The sequence below is a fragment of the Cetorhinus maximus genome, unplaced genomic scaffold (assembly GCF_964194155.1).
Source record: "Cetorhinus maximus unplaced genomic scaffold, sCetMax3.hap1.1 HAP1_SCAFFOLD_4116, whole genome shotgun sequence".
Classification (NCBI taxonomy): domain Eukaryota; kingdom Metazoa; phylum Chordata; class Chondrichthyes; order Lamniformes; family Cetorhinidae; genus Cetorhinus; species Cetorhinus maximus.
Window position 1 is genome coordinate 1,392 of NW_027600021.1, and position 15,793 is coordinate 17,184.

The following is a 15,793-nucleotide window of genomic DNA, read 5'->3' on the forward strand; positions in this document are numbered from 1 at the left end:
TCACACTCTCTCTCTCGCTCACACTTTCTCTCGCTCACACTCTCTCTCTCTCGCTCACACTCTCCCTCTCGCTCACACTCTCCCTCTCGCTCACACTCTCTCTCTCACTCACACTCTCTCTCGCTCACACTCTCTCTCGCTCACACTCTCTCTGTCGCTCACACTCTCTCGCTCACACTCTCTCTCTCGCTCACACTCTCCCTCTCGCTCACTCTCTCTCTCTCGCTCACACTCTCTCTCTCTCGCTCACACTCTCTCTCTCTCACACTCTCTCGCTCACACTCTCTGTCTCTCGCTCACTCTCTCTCTCGCTCACACTCTCTCTCTCGCTACTCTCTCGCTCACACTCTCTCTGTCGCTCACGCTCTCTCCCTCGCTACTCTCTTGCTCACACTCTCTGTCGCTCACTCTCTCTCGCTCTCTCTCTCTCTCTCACACTCCCGCTTACTTTCTCTCTCTCTCTGTCCCTCTCTCTGTCTCTCTCTCTCTGTCTCTCTGTCTCTCTCTCTCTCTGTCTCTCTGTCTCTCTCACTCTCTCTCTCTCTTTCACTCTCTCTCTCTCTCTCTCTCGTAGCTTACAAGTGGATGTACCTGGAGTTGCAGTACAATGTGGGTTTACAGTACCTGGTCTGGATAGGGTACCCTCTCGCTCTGATCATCTTCTCAGCTGTTATCTGCCAAGTCCTGTCACCACAGGCTGTGGGTAAGTCATCCTGTGGACGGTTCGGGATAGGTGGGAGCTGAAAGAGGTAGGTGCAGGGAAATGGGCCAGGCTAACAAAACCCCGGAGCTCTGTGCACAGTTCCGGTCTCCGTATCTTCCTCGGTTAGACAACACTCGGAGCGACGTGCACAGTTCCGGTCTCCGTATCCCCCTCGGTTAGACCACACTCGAAGCGACGTGCACAGTTCCGGTCTCCGTATCCCCCTCGGTTAGACCACACTCGGAGCACCGTGCACAGTTCCGGTCTCCGTATCCCCCTCGGTTAGACAACACTCGGAGCACCGTGCACAGTTCCGATCTCCGTATCCCCCTCGGTCCGACCACACTCGGAGCACCGTTCACGGTTCCGGCCTCTGTATCCCCCCTCGGTTAGACCACACTCGGAGCACCGTGCACAGTTCCGGTCTCCGTATCCCCCTCGGTTAGACCAGACTCGGAGCGCCGTGCACAGTTCCGGTCTCCGTATCCCCCCTCGGTTAGACCACACTCGGAGCACCGTGCACAGTTCCGGTCTCCGTATCCCCCCTCGGTTAGACCACACTCGGAGCGCCGTGCACAGTTCCGGTCTCCGTATCCCCCCTCGGTTAGACCACACTCGGAGCACCGTGCACAGTTCCGGTCTCCATCTCCCCCTCATTTAGACCACACTCGGAGCACCGTGCACAGTTCTGGTCTCCGTATCCCTCGGTTAGACCCACACTCGGAGCACCGTGCACAGTTCCGGTCACCGTATCCCTCGGTTAGACCACACTCGGAGCACTGTGTACAGTTCTGGTCTCCGTATCCCTCGGTTAGACCACACTCAGAGCACCGTGCGCAGTTCTGGTCTCCGTATCCCCCTCGGTTAGACCACACTCGGAGCACCGTGCTCAGTTCCTGTCTCCGTATCCCTCGGTTAGATCACACTCGGAGCACCGTGCACAGTTCCGGTCTCCGTATCCCCCTCGGTTAGACCACACTCGGAGCACCGTGCACAGTTCCGGTCTCCGTATCCCCCCTGGGTTAGACCACACTCGGAGCACCGTGCACAGTTCCGGTCTCCGTATCCCCCCTGGGTTAGACCACACTCGGAGCACCGTGCACAGTTCCGGTCTCCGTATCCCCCCTGGGTTAGACCACACTCGGAGCACCGTGCACAGGTGGAGCGCAGAGAGCCAGCACCAGGGTAGAAGGGCTGAATGGCTGGCGTCTGGGCTGCAGATCCCAACGTAATTTCTCCCCTCCGCAGGCTCTGGGATACCCGAATTGAAGACCATCATCCGAGGCGCGGTCCTTCAGGAGTATCTCACCTTCCGCACGTTCGTAGCTAAGGTGCTGGGACTGACGGCCGTGCTGAGCAGTGGATTACCGGTGGGAAAAGAGGTCAGTTTTCATTACATGGAGGTAAAGTCCAAAGATATAGTGGAACAATGGGATTTTGCGTTCAAAGGGGAAAATAGGTATAAAGGAGAGAAGGCTGTGTGGAAGGGGAGGAATTCTAAGATCTAACAAGTGTGAACAGCCTCCAGCGTCTAAGCCTCAAGCTGCTGGTTAGAGACAGGGCGGTGAATCAGCCCGGGTTCCCGCTCCCGAAGCCTGTCCACTGACCCCTGGGTTAGGGAGTGGGGGGTGAATCAGCCCGGGTTCCTGCTCCCCATCCCTGTCCACTGACCCCTGGGTGCAGGGTGCAACCTCCCACAGTCGAATAGCCTCACTCTTGGGGATTATTCTGCAGCTGACCGATGCCTGTTTGTCATTCCAGGGCCCCTTCGTCCACATTGCCAGTATCTGTGCTGCGCTCCTGAGTAAGCTCCTGTCCGGTCTCAGTGGCAGTATGGAGGTAGGTGCCCCCTCGAGGGTCAAAGAGCGAGGGAGGAGAGCCGCGTGTCCCAGTGCTGTGGACGCGGAGAGGAGTGGTGCTGGGAGCCAACACTGGCCCCTGGATCTTAATGGGGAGGGGAGATTGAGAGAGGAGCGTGTGAGGGACACGGGGAGCGAGGGAGGCGGGTGTGAGGGACCTGGAGTGGGGGAGGAAGGCAGGGAACGAGGGAGGTGGGAATGACGGGGAGGCGGGAGTGAGGGAGGCGGGAGTGGGGGAGCGAGGGAGGCGGGTGTGATGGACGGGGATGTGGGAGGCGGGAGCGAGGGACAGAGGGAGGCGGGAGTGAGGGAGCGAGGGAGGGACGGGGGAGGCAGGAGGGAGGGAGGTGGGTGTGTGGGAACGAGGGAGGTGGGTGAAAGGGAGATGGGAATGAGGGATACGGGGAGGGGGCTGGGAGGGGGCGAGGAAGGTGGGAATGGACGAGTGAGGGAGGCAGGAGTGGGGGAGCGAGGGAGGCGGGAGTGAGGGACGGGGGAGGCAGGAGGGAGGGAGGTGGGTGTGTGGGAACGAGGGAGGTGGGTGAAAGGGAGATGGGAATGAGGGATACGGGGAGGGGGCTGGGAGGGGGCGAGGAAGGTGGGAATGGACGAGTGAGGGAGGCAGGAGTGAGGGACACGGGGAGGTGGGAGTGAGGGGGCGAGGGAAGTGGGAGTGGCGGAGCGAGGGAGGGGGCGGTGAGGGACAGGGGGAGGTGGGAGTGGGGGTGCGAGGGAGGAGGGAGTGTGGGACATGGGGAGGGGGCAGTGAGGGAGCAAGGGAGGAGGTGATGGACACTCGCTGCTTGACCCGAGGTTCGCAGAAGTTCCCTCAGTGTCCCCCGATTCTCCCTCAGTGTCCCCCGATTCTCCCTCAGTGTCCCCCGATTCTCCCTCAGTGTCCCCCGATTCAGCCTCAGTGTCCCCCGATTCTCCCTCAGTGTCCCCCGATTCTCCCTCCGTGTCCACCGATTCTCCCTCAGTGTCCCCCGATTCTCCCTCAGTGTCCCCCGATTCTCCCTCAGTGTCCCCCGATTCTCCCTCAGTGTCCACCGATTCTCTCAGAAGCTCCCTCAGTGTCCCCCGATTCTTCCTCAGTGTCCCCCGATTCTCTCAGAAGCTCCCTCAGTGTCCCCCGATTCTCCCTCAGTGTCCACCGATTCTCCCTCAGTGTCCCCCGATTCTCCCTCAGTGTCCCCCGATTCTCCCTCATTGTCCCTCGATTCTCCCTCAGTCTCCACCGATTCTCCCTCAGTGTCCCCCGATTCTCCCTCAGTGTCCCCCGATTCTCCCTCAGTGTCCTCCGATTCTCCCTCAGTGTCCTCAGATTCTCCCTCAGTGTCCCCCGATTCTCCCTCAGTGTCCCCCGATTCTCCCTCAGTGTCCCCCGATTCTCCCTCGGTGTCCCCCGATTCTCCCTCAGTGTCCACCGATTCTCTCAGAAGCTCCCTCAGTGTCCCTCGATTCTCCCTGTGTCCCCCGATTCTCCCTCAGTGTCCCCCGATTCTCCCTCAGTGTCCCCCGATTCTCCCTCAGTGTCCCCCGATTCTCCCTCAGTGTCCCCCGATTCTCCCTCAGTGTCCCCCGATTCTCCCTCAGTGTCCCCCGATTCTCCCTCAGTGTCCCCCGATTCTCCCTCTGTGTCCCCCGATTCTCCCTCTGTGTCCCCCGATTCTCCCTCAGTGTCCCCCGATTCTCCCTCAGTGTCCCCCGATTCTCCCTCAGTGTCCCCCGATTCTCCCTCAGTGTCCCCCGATTCTCCCTCAGTGTCCCCCGATTCTCCCTCAGTGTCCACCGATTCTCTCAGAAGCTCCCTCAGTGTCCCCCGATTCTCCCTCAGTGTCCCCCGATTATCCCTCAGTGTCCCCCGATTCTCCCTCAGTGTCCTCCGATTCTCCCTCAGTGTCCTCAGATTCTCCCTCAGTGTCCCCCGATTCTCCCTCTGTGTCCCCCGATTCTCCCTCAGTGTCCCCCGATTCTCCCTCAGTGTCCCCCGATTCTCCCTCAGTGTCCCCCGATTCTCCCTCAGTGTCCCCCGATTCTCCCTCAGTGTCCCCCGATTCTCCCTCCGTGTCCACCGATTCTCTCAGAAGCTCCCTCAGTGTCCCCCGATTCTCCCTCAGTGTCCCCCGATTCTCTCAGAAGCTCCCTCAGTGTCCCCCGATTCTCCCTCAGTGTCCACCGATTCTCCCTCAGTGTCCCCCGATTCTCCCTCAGTGTCCCCCGATTCTCCCTCAGTGTCCCCCGATTCTCCCTCAGTGTCCCCCGATTCTCTCAGAAGCTCCCTCAGTGTCCCCCGATTCTCCCTCAGTATCGACCGATTCTCCCTCAGTGTTCCCCGATTCTCCCTCGGTGTCCCCCGATTCTCCCTCGGTGTCCCCCGATTCTCCCTCGGTGTCCCCCGATTCTCCCTCGGTGTCCCCCGATTCTCCCTCGGTGTCCCCCGATTCTCCCTCGGTGTCCCCCGATTCTCCCTCGGTGTCCCCCGATTCTCCCTCGGTGTCCCCCGATTCTCCCTCGGTGTCCCCCGATTCTCTCAGAAGCTCCCTCAGTGTCCCCCGATTCTCCCTCAGTGTCCCCCGATTCTCCCTCAGTGTCCCCCGATTCTCCCTCGGTGTCCCCCGATTCTCCCTCGGTGTCCCCCGATTCTCCCTCGGTGTCCCCCGATTCTCCCTCGGTGTCCCCCGATTCTCCCTCGGTGTCCCCCGATTCTCCCTCAGTGTCCACCGATTCTCTCAGAAGCTCCCTCAGTGTCCCTCGATTCCCCCTGTGTCCCCCGATTCTCCCTCAGTGTCCCCCGATTCTCCCTCAGTGTCCCCCGATTCTCCCTCAGTGTCCCCCGATTCTCCCTCAGTGTCCCCCGATTCTCCCTCAGTGTCCCCCGATTCTCCCTCAGTGTCCCCCGATTCTCCCTCAGTGTCCCCCGATTCTCCCTCAGTGTCCCCCGATTCTCCCTCAGTGTCCCCCGATTCTCCCTCAGTGTCCCCCGATTCTCCCTCAGTGTCCCCCGATTCTCCCTCAGTGTCCCCCGATTCTCCCTCAGTGTCCCCCGATTCTCCCTCAGTGTCCCCCGATTCTCCCTCAGTGTCCCCCGATTCTCCCTCAGTGTCCCCCGATTCTCCCTCAGTGTCCCCCGATTCTCCCTCAGTGTCCCCCGATTCTCCCTCAGTGTCCCCCGATTCTCCCTCAGTGTCCCCCGATTCTCCCTCAGTGTCCACCGATTCTCCCTCAGTGTCCCCCGATTCTCCCTCAGTGTCCCCCGATTCTCCCTCAGTGTCCCCCGATTCTCCCTCAGTGTCCCCCGATTCTCCCTCAGTGTCCCCCGATTCTCCCTCAGCGTCCCCCGATTCTCCCTCAGCGTCCCCCGATTCTCCCTCAGCGTCCCCCGATTCTCCCTCAGCGTCCCCCGATTCTCCCTCAGTGTCCCCCGATTCTCCCTCAGTGTCCCCCGATTCTCTCAGAAGCTCCCTCAGTGTCCCCCGATTCTCCCTCAGTGTCCCCCGATTCTCCCTCAGTGTCCCCCGATTCTCTCAGAAGCTTCCTCAGTGTCCCCCGATTCTCCCTCAGTGTCCACCGATTCTCTCAGAAGCTCCCTCAGTGTCCCCCGATTCTCCCTCAGTGTCCCCCGATTCTCTCAGAAGCTCCCTCAGTGTCCCCCGAAGCTCCCTCAGTGTCCACCGATTCTCCCTCAGTGTCCCCCGATTCTCCCTCAGTGTCCCCCGATTCTCCCTCAGTGTCCCCCGATTCTCCCTCAGTGTCCCCCGATTCTCCCTCAGTGTCCCCCGATTCTCCCTCAGTGTCCCCCGATTCTCCCTCAGTGTCCCCCGATTCTCCCTCAGTGTCCCCCGATTCTCCCTCAGTGTCCACCGATTCTCCCTCAGTGTCCCCCGATTCTCCCTCAGTGTCCCCCGATTCTCCCTCAGTGTCCACCGATTCTCTCAGAAACTCCCTCAGTGTCCCCCGATTCTTCCTCAGTGTCCCCCGATTCTCTCAGAAGCTCCCTCAGTGTCCCCCGATTCTCCCTCAGTGTCCACCGATTCTCCCTCAGTGTCCCCCGATTCTCCCTCAGTGTCCCCCGATTCTCCCTCAGTGTCCCCCGATTCTCCCTCAGTGTCCCCCGATTCTCCCTCAGTGTCCCCCGATTCTCCCTCAGTGTCCCCCGATTCTCCCTCAGTGTCCCCCGATTCTCCCTCAGTGTCCCCCGATTCTCCCTCAGTGTCCCCCGATTCTCCCTCAGTGTCCCCCGATTCTCCCTCAGTGTCCCCCGATTCTCCCTCAGTGTCCCCCGATTCTCCCTCAGTGTCCCCCGATTCTCCCTCAGTGTCCCTCGATTCTCCCTCAGTGTCCACCGATTCTCTCAGAAGCTCCCTCAGTGTCCCCCGATTCTCCCTCAGTGTCCCTCGATTCTCCCTCAGTGTCCCTCGATTCTCCCTCAGTGTCCACCGATTCTCTCAGAAGCTCCCTCAGTGTCCCCCGATTCTCCCTCAGTGTCCCTCGATTCTCCCTCAGTGTCCACCGATTCTCTCAGAAGCTCCCTCAGTGTCCCCCGATTCTCCCTCAATGTCCCCCGATTCTCTCAGAAGCTCCCTCAGTGTCCCCCGATTCTCCCTCAGTGTCCACCGATTCTCCCTCAGTGTCCCCCGATTCTCCCTCAGTGTCCCCCGATTCTCCCTCAGTGTCCCCCGATTCTCCCTCAGTGTCCCCCGATTCTCCCTCAGTGTCCCCCGATTCTCCCTCAGTGTCCCCCGATTCTCCCTCAGTGTCCCCCGATTCTCCCTCAGTGTCCCCCGATTCTCCCTCAGTGTCCCCCGATTCTCCCTCAGTGTCCCCCGATTCTCCCTCAGTGTCCCCCGATTCTCCCTCAGTGTCCCCCGATTCTCCCTCAGTGTCCCCCGATTCTCCCTCAGTTTCCCCCGATTCTCCCTCAGTTTCCCCCGATTCTCCCTCAGTGTCCCCCGATTCTCCCTCAGTGTCCACCGATTCTCTCAGAAGCTCCCTCAGTGTCCCCCGATTCTCCCTCAGTGTCCCTCGATTCTCCCTCAGTGTCCACCGATTCTCTCAGAAGCTCCCTCAGTGTCCCCCGATTCTCCCTCAGTGTCCCCCGATTCTCTCAGAAGCTCCCTCAGTGTCCCCCGATTCTCCCTCAGTGTCCCCCGATTCTCCCTCAGTGTCCCCCGATTCTCCCTCAGTGTCCCCCGATTCTCCCTCAGTGTCCCCCGATTCTCCCTCAGTGTCCCCCGATTCTCCCTCAGTGTCCCCCGATTCTCCCTCAGTGTCACCCGATTCTCTCAGAAGCTCCCTCAGTGTCCCCCGATTCTCCCTCAGTGTCCCCCGATTCTCCCTCAGTGTCCCCCGATTCTCCCTCAGTGTCCCCCGATTCTCCCTCAGTGTCCCCCGATTCTCCCTCACTGTCCCCCGATTCTCCCTCAGTGTCCCCCGATTCTCTCAGAAGCTCCCTCAGTGTCCCCCGATTCTCCCTCAGTGTCCACCGATTCTCCCTCAGTGTCCCCGATTCTCCCTCAGTTTCCCCCGATTCTCCCTCAGTGTCCCCCGATTCTCCCTCAGTGTCCCCCGATTCTCCCTCAGTGTCCCCCGATTCTCCCTCAGTGTCCCCCGCTTCTCCCTCAGTGTCCCCCGCTTCTCCCTCAGTGTCCCCCGCTTCTCCCTCAGTGTCCCCCGATTCTCCCTCAGTGTCCCCCGATTCTCCCTCAGTGTCCCCCGATTCTCCCTCAGTGTCCCCCGATTCTCCCTCAGTGTCCCCCGATTCTCCCTCAGTGTCCCCCGATTCTCCCTCAGTGTCCCCCGATTCTCCCTCAGTGTCCCCCGATTCTCCCTCAGTGTCCCCCGATTCTCCCTCAGTGTCCCCCGATTCTCCCTCAGTGTCCCCCGATTCTCTCAGAAGCTCCCTCAGTGTCCCCCGATTCTCCCTCAGTGTCCCCCGATTCTCCCTCAGTGTCCCCCGATTCTCCCTCAGTGTCCCCCGATTCTCCCTCAGTGTCCCCCGATTCTCCCTCAGTGTCCCCCGATTCTCCCTCAGTGTCCCCCGATTCTCTCAGAAGCTCCCTCAGTGTCCCCCGATTCTCCCTCAGTGTCCACCGATTCTCCCTCAGTGTCCCCCGATTCTCCCTCAGTGTCCCCCGATTCTCCCTCAGTGTCCCCCGATTCTCCCTCAGTGTCCCCCGATTCTCCCTCAGTGTCCCCCGATTCTCCCTCAGTGTCCCCCGATTCTCCCTCAGTGTCCCCCGATTCTCCCTCAGTGTCCCCCGATTCTCCCTCAGTGTCCCCCGATTCTCCCTCAGTGTCCCCCGATTCTCCCTCAGTGTCCCCCGATTCTCCCTCAGTGTCCCCCGATTCTCCCTCAGTGTCCCCCGATTCTCCCTCAGTGTCCCCCGATTCTCCCTCAGTGTCCCCCGATTCTCCCTCAGTGTCCCCCGATTCTCCCTCAGTGTCCCCCGATTCTCCCTCAGTGTCCCCCGATTCTCCCTCAGTGTCCCCCGATTCTCTCAGAAGCTCCCTCAGTGTCCCCCGATTCTCCCTCAGTGTCCCCCGATTCTCCCTCAGTGTCCCCCGATTCTCCCTCAGTGTCCCCCGATTCTCCCTCAGTGTCCCCCGATTCTCCCTCAGTGTCCCCCGATTCTCCCTCAGTGTCCCCCGATTCTCCCTCAGTGTCCCCCGATTCTCCCTCAGTGTCCCCCGATTCTCCCTCAGTGTCCCCCGATTCTCCCTCAGTGTCCCCCGATTCTCCCTCAGTGTCCCCCGATTCTCCCTCAGTGTCCCCCGATTCTCCCTCAGTGTCCCCCGATTCTCCCTCAGTGTCCCCCGATTCTCCCTCAGTGTCCCCCGATTCTCCCTCAGTGTCCCCCGATTCTCCCTCAGTGTCCCCCGATTCTCCCTCAGTGTCCCCCGATTCTCCCTCAGTGTCCCCCGATTCTCCCTCAGTGTCCCCCGATTCTCCCTCAGTGTCCCCCGATTCTCCCTCAGTGTCCCCCGATTCTCCCTCAGTGTCCCCCGATTCTCCCTCAGTGTCCCCCGATTCTCCCTCAGTGTCCCCCGATTCTCCCTCAGTGTCCCCCGATTCTCCCTCAGTGTCCCCCGATTCTCCCTCAGTGTCCCCCGATTCTCCCTCAGTGTCCCCCGATTCTCCCTCAGTGTCCCCCGATTCTCCCTCAGTGTCCCCCGATTCTCCCTCAGTGTCCCCCGATTCTCCCTCAGTGTCCCCCGATTCTCTCAGAAACTCCCTCAGTCTCCATCGATTCTCCCAGAGGCTCCCTCAGTGTCCACCGATTGTCTCCGTTGTCATGTTTTACTAACTGCTCAGCATGAGTGTGCATCATTAACCCCGCATGTTGCTTTTTCTCAACCCCCTCCCCACCCTCTTCCCCTGACATTCCCAACTCCCTCCCTACCTCCTACCCTCCCTTCCTCCCATCTCCTCACCAACATCCCAAATCCCTTACAGAACATGTTCAGAAAGAAGGAGCATGTGATCCCGGCATGTGCAGTTGGAGTCGCCTGTTGCTTTGCAGCGCCGCTTGGAGGCAAGTCTGACTGTTCAGGGGCCTGGTGGAGGGGTGGGTGGCAATGGTGAGGTACACAGGGAGCTTTACTCTGTATTTAATCCCGTGCTGTACCTGTCCTGGGAGGGTTTGATGTGGACGGTGTAGCGGGAGCTTTACTCTGTATCTAACCCCGTGCTGTACCTGTCCTGGGAGTGTTTGATGGGGACGGTGTAGAGGGAGCTTTACTCTGTATCTAACCCTGTGCTGTACCTGTCCTGGGAGTGTTTGATGTGGACGGTGTAGAGGGAGCTTTACTCTGTATCTAACCCCTTGCTGTACCTGTCCTGGGAGTGTTTGATGGGGACGGTGTAGAGGGAGCTTTACTCTGTATCTAACCCCGTGATGTACCTACCTCTTGCTCTCTCTAGATCGCTGTCCCCTCTCTCTCTTTCTCCGCTCCCTCATACCCCTTAAGCCCCCTCCACATCTCGGTCTCCCTCGTTTGCGCTCTCTCTCCCTCTCTCTCTTTCTCTCACTCACTCTCTTTCTCTCTGCCCAGGAACACTACAACTTCTGTGGTGACATCCTGACGGTGGGCTGTGCTGTTGGAGTGAGCTGCTGCTTTGGAACACCACTTGGAGGCAAGTTCCAGTCCCTGCTAATCTTTTCCATCCCCCTATCCCCCACCTCTCTCGTGGTCTGAGTGCTCAGTCCGTCTCTCTCTGGCTTTTTCCCTGACACCAACCCTGCTCAAACAGTGAGTATCTCAAGGGGTCACTACTGAGGGAGTGTCGCACTGTCGGAGGGTCAGTACTGAGGGAGTGTCGCACTGTCGGAGGGTCAGTACTGAGGGAGCGCCGCACTGTCGGAGGGTCAGTACTGAGGGAGCGCCGCACTGTCAGAGGGTCAATACTGAGGGAGCGTCGCACTGTCGGAGGGTCAGTACTGAGGGAGCGCCGCACTGTCAGAGGGTCAATACTGAGGGAGCGTCGCACTATCGGAGGGTCAGTACTGAGGGAGCGCCGCACTGTCGGAGGGTCAGTACTGAGGGAGCGCCGCACTGTCAGAGGGTCAATACTGAGGGAGCGTCGCACTGTCGGAGGGTCAGTTCTGAGGGAGCGCCGCACTGTGGGAGGGTCAGTACTGAGGGAGCGCCGCACTGTCAGAGGGTCAGTTCTGAGGGAGCGTCGCACTGTCGGAGGGTCAGTTCTGAGGGAGCGCCGCACTGTGGGAGGGTCAGTACTGAGGGAGCGCCGCACTGTCAGAGGGTCAGTACTGAGGGAGTGCCGCACTGTCGGAGGGTCAGTACTGAGGGAGCGCCGCACTGTCGGAGGGTCAGTACCGAGGGAGCGTCGCGCTGTCGTAGGGTCAGTGCTGAGGGAGCGCCGCCCTGTCGGAGGGTCAGTGCTGAGGGAGAGCCGCACTGTCGGAGGGTCAGTGCTGAGGGAGCGCCGCACTGTCGGAGGGTCAGTACTGAGGGAGCGCCGCACTGTGGGAAGGTCAGTACTGAGGGAGCGCCGTACTGACGGAGGGTCAGTGCTGAGGGAGAGCAGCACTGTTGGAGGGTTAGTGCTGAGGGAGCGCCGCACTGTCGGAGGGTCAGTACTGATTTTTTTGACAGGGACGCTGTAGAGGGAGCTTTACTCTGTATCTAACCCCGTGCTGTACCTGTCCTGGGAGTGTTTGATGGGAACGGTGTAGAGGGAGCTTTACTCTGTGTCTAACCCTGTGCTGTACCTTTCCTGGGAATGTTTGATGGGGACGGTGTAGAGGGAGCTTTACTCTGTATCTAACCCCGTGCTGTACCTGCCCTGGGAGTGTTTGATGGGGATGGTGTAGAAGGAGCTTTACTCTGTATATAAGCCCATGCTGTACCTGTCCTGGGAGTGTTTGATGGGGACAGTGTAGAGGGAGCTTTACTCTGTATCTAACCCCGTGCTGTACCTGTCCTGGGAGTGTTTGATGGGGACAGTGTAGAGGGAGCTTTACTCTGTATCTAACCCCGTGCTGTATCTGTCCTGGGTGTGTTTGATGGGGACGATGTAGAGGGAGCTTTATCCGTATCTAACCCTGTGCAGTACCTGTCCTGGGAGTGTTTGATGGGGACGGAGTAGAGGGAGCTTTACTCTGTATCTAACCCCGTGCTGTATCTGTCCTGGGTGTGTTTGATGGGGACGGTGTAGAGGGAGCTTTACTCTATATCTAACCCCGTGCTGTACCTGTCCTGGGAGTGTTTGATGGGGACAGTGTAGAGGGAGCTTTACTCTGTATCTAACCCCGTGCCGTATCTGTCCTGGGCGTGTTTGATGGGGACGGTGTAGAGGGAGCTTTATCCGTATCTAACCCTGTGCTGTACCTGTCCTGGGAGTGTTTGATGGGGACGGAGTAGAGGGAGCTTTACTCTCTATCTAACCCCGTGCTGTACCTGTCCTGGGAGAATTGGATGGGGACAGTGTAGAGGGAGCTTTACTCTGTATCTAACCCCGTGCTGTATCTGTCCTGGGAGTGTTTGATGGGGACGATGTAGAGGGAGCTTTATCCGTATCTAACCCTGTGCAGTACCTGTCCTGGGAGTGTTTGATGGGGACGGAGTAGAGGGAGCTTTACTCTGTATCTAACCCCGTGCTGTATCTGTCCTGGGTGTGTTTGATGGGGACGGTGTAGAGGGAGCTTTATCCGTATCTAACCCTGTGCTGTACCTGTCCTGGGAGTGTTTGATGGGGACAGTGTAGAGGGAGCTTTACTCTGTATCTAACCCCGTGCTGTACCTGTCCTGGGAGTGTTTGATGGGGACAGTGTAGAGGGAGCTTTACTCTGTATCTAACCCCGTGCTGTACCTGTCCTGGGAGTGTTTGATGGGGACAGTGTAGAGGGAGCTTTACTCTGTATCTAACCCCGTGCTGTACCTGTCCTGGGAGTGTTTGATGGGGACGCTGTAGAGGGAGATTTACTCTGTATCTAACCCCGTGCTGTACCTGTCCTGGGAGTGTTTGATGGGGACTGGGTTGAATGAACCTCTCTCTCTCTCTCTCTCCCGCTCCAGGTGTGCTGTTTAGCATCGAAGTCACTTGCTCATATTTTGCGGTGCGAAATTATTGGAGGGGATTCCTGGGAGGGACATTCAGTGCCTTTGTTTTCCGTGTTTTATCTGTCTGGATTAAAGACGCAGGTATGCCATGTGTTATTGAAGTGTTTTTCAGTCTGTTGCAGTCCTGTCACTGTCCCTCTGTGCGGAGACCAGCTGTAGATCACCTCCATATCCTCCCCGAACCCCCCCTGCGGCTCCAAACTCTCATCGCCGAGCTAACGACCCCTGGCCCCCTCCCTGCAGCTGCCCTCAGCCGACGGGTCTGTTCACAGCCCCGCGATGGTCCTCGACCCCCCACCTCCTGGCTGCTAAATCGCACCCAACCCATCTCCGAAACGTCACCCCGATCCCACCTGGCCTAACCCCGCGTCTCTGTCCCCCACTATCACCTCGATTTTAACGTTCTGCCTCCCCCTTTACAATTCACTCCTCGCTCCCCGGCAAACCTACCCCCACCATAGTCGCTTTAACCCCCTCCAATCCCTACACCCTCCTTATCTCTGTAACCTCCTCCAGCCCCTACACCCCTCCCTATCCCTGTAACCTCCTCCAGTCCTCTACAACCCTCCCTATCTCTGTAACCTCCTCCAGCCCCAACACCCCTCCCTATCTCTGTAACCTCCTCCAGCCCCTACACCCCTCCCTATCTCTGTAATCTCCTCCGTCCCCTACACCCCTCCCTATCTCTGTAACCTCCTCCAGCCCCTACACTCCTCCCTATCCCTGTAACCTCCTCCAGTCCCCTACAACCCTCCCTATCTCTGTAACCTCCTCCAGCCCCTACAACCCTCCCTATCTCTGTAACCTCCTCCAGCCCCTACACCCCTCCCTATCTCTGTAATCTCCTCCGTCCCCTACACCCCTCCCTATCTCTGGAACCTCCTCCGACCCTCCACGTTCTCTGCACTCCTCCAATTCCAGCCTCTTGACCATCCCTCGATTCCCATCGCTCCACCGTTGGCGGCCGGGCCTTCAGCTGCCTGAGGGGGGGCCTGCGCTCTACATATCCCTCCCTAAACCCCTCCGCCTCGCTCTCCCTCTCTACCCCACCCTCTCTATCTCTCTGTTCCCCCCCTCCCTCTCTCTCTGTATCCCCCTCCCTCACTCTCTGTATCCCCCCCTTTCTCTGTACCCCCCCTCTCTCTGTATCCCGCTCTCTCTCTCTGTATCCCCCTCTCTCTCTGTATTCCCCCCTCTCTCTCTGTATCCCCCCCTCTCTCTGTATCCCTCTCTCTCTCTGTATCCCCCCCTCTCTCTCTGTATCCCCCCTCTCTCTCTGTATCCCTCTCTCTCTCTGTATCCCCCCTCTCTCTCTGTATCCCTCTCTCTCTCTGTATCCCCCTCACTCTCTGTATCCCCCTCACTCTCTGTATCCCCCTCACTCTCTGTATCCCCCTCTCTCTCTGTATCCCCCTCCCTCTCTCTCTGTATCCCCCTCCCTCACTCTCTGTATCCCCCCTCTCTCTCTGTATCCCCCTCTCTCTCTGTATCCCCCCTCTCTCTCTGTATCCCCCTCACTCTCTGTATCCCCCTCACTCTCTGTATCCCCCTCACTCTCTGTATCCCCCTCTCTCTCTGTATCCCCCTCCCTCTCTCTCTGTATCCCCCTCCCTCACTCTCTGTATTCCCCTCCCTCTCTCTCTGTATCCCCCTCTCTCTCTGTATCCCCCTCCCTCTCTGTATCCCCCCTCTCTCTCTCTGTATCCCCCTCTCTCTCTGTATCCCCTCTCACTCTCTGTATCCCCCTCTCTCTCTCTGTATCCCCTTCTCTCTCTGTATCCCCCTCCCTCTCTCTCTGTATCCCCCTCCCTCACTCTCTGTATTCCCCTCCCTCTCTCTCTGTATCCCCCTCTCTCTCTGTATCCCCCTCCCTCTCTCTCTGTATTCCCCTCCCTCTCTCTCTGTATCCCCCTCCCTCACTCTCTGTATCCCCCTCTCTGTATCCACCCCTCTCTCTGTACCCCCCTCTCTCTCTCTGTATCCCTCTCTCTGTATCCCTCTCTCTCTCTGTATCCCCCTCTCTCTCTGTATCCCCTTCTCTTTCTGTATCCCCCGCTCTATCTATATCCCCCCTCTCTCTCTGTATCCCCCTCCCTCTCTCTCTGTATTCCCCTCCCTCTATCTCTGTATCCCCCTCCCTCACTCTCTGTATCCCCCCTCTCCCTCTGTATCCACCCCTCTCTCTGTACCCCCCTCTCTCTCTATCCCTCTCTCTCTCTCTATCCCTCTCTCTCTCTCTATCCCTCTCTCTCTCTGTATCCCTCTCTCTCTCTGTATCCCCCTCTCTCTCTGTATCCCCCTCTCTTTCTGTATCCCCAGCTCTATCTATATCCCCCCTCTCTCTCTGTATCCCCCTCCCTCACTCTTTGTATCCCCCCCTCTCTCTCTGTATCCCTCTCTCTCTCTGTATACCCCCCTCTCTCTGTATCCCCCCTCTCTCTCTGTGTCCCCCTCTCTCTCTGTACCCGCCCTCTCTCTCTGTATCCGCCCTCTCTCTCTGTAACCGCCCTCTCTCTGTATCGCCCCCTCTCTCTCTGTATCCCCCTCTCTCTCTGTATCCCCCTCTCTCTCTGTATCCCCCTCACTCTCTGTATCCTCCCTCTCTCTCTGTATCCCCCTCCCTCTCTCTCTCTATTCCCCTCCCTCT

The 15,793-nt window shown here is 59.0% G+C and overlaps 1 protein-coding gene across 1 annotated transcript; it reads left to right on the plus strand.

The window, feature by feature from the left end:
• Positions 1-581: 581 nt before the first annotated feature.
• Positions 582-13,227, plus strand: LOC144678366 (chloride channel protein-like; the record flags this gene model as incomplete). The annotated part of the gene is made up of 5 exons (XM_078538176.1): positions 582-703; positions 1,952-2,085; positions 2,465-2,542; positions 10,019-10,097; positions 13,102-13,227. Coding segments are annotated over exons 1-5 (535 nt in total), but the record flags the coding sequence as incomplete, so codon positions are not given.
• Positions 13,228-15,793: the final 2,566 nt, after the last annotated feature.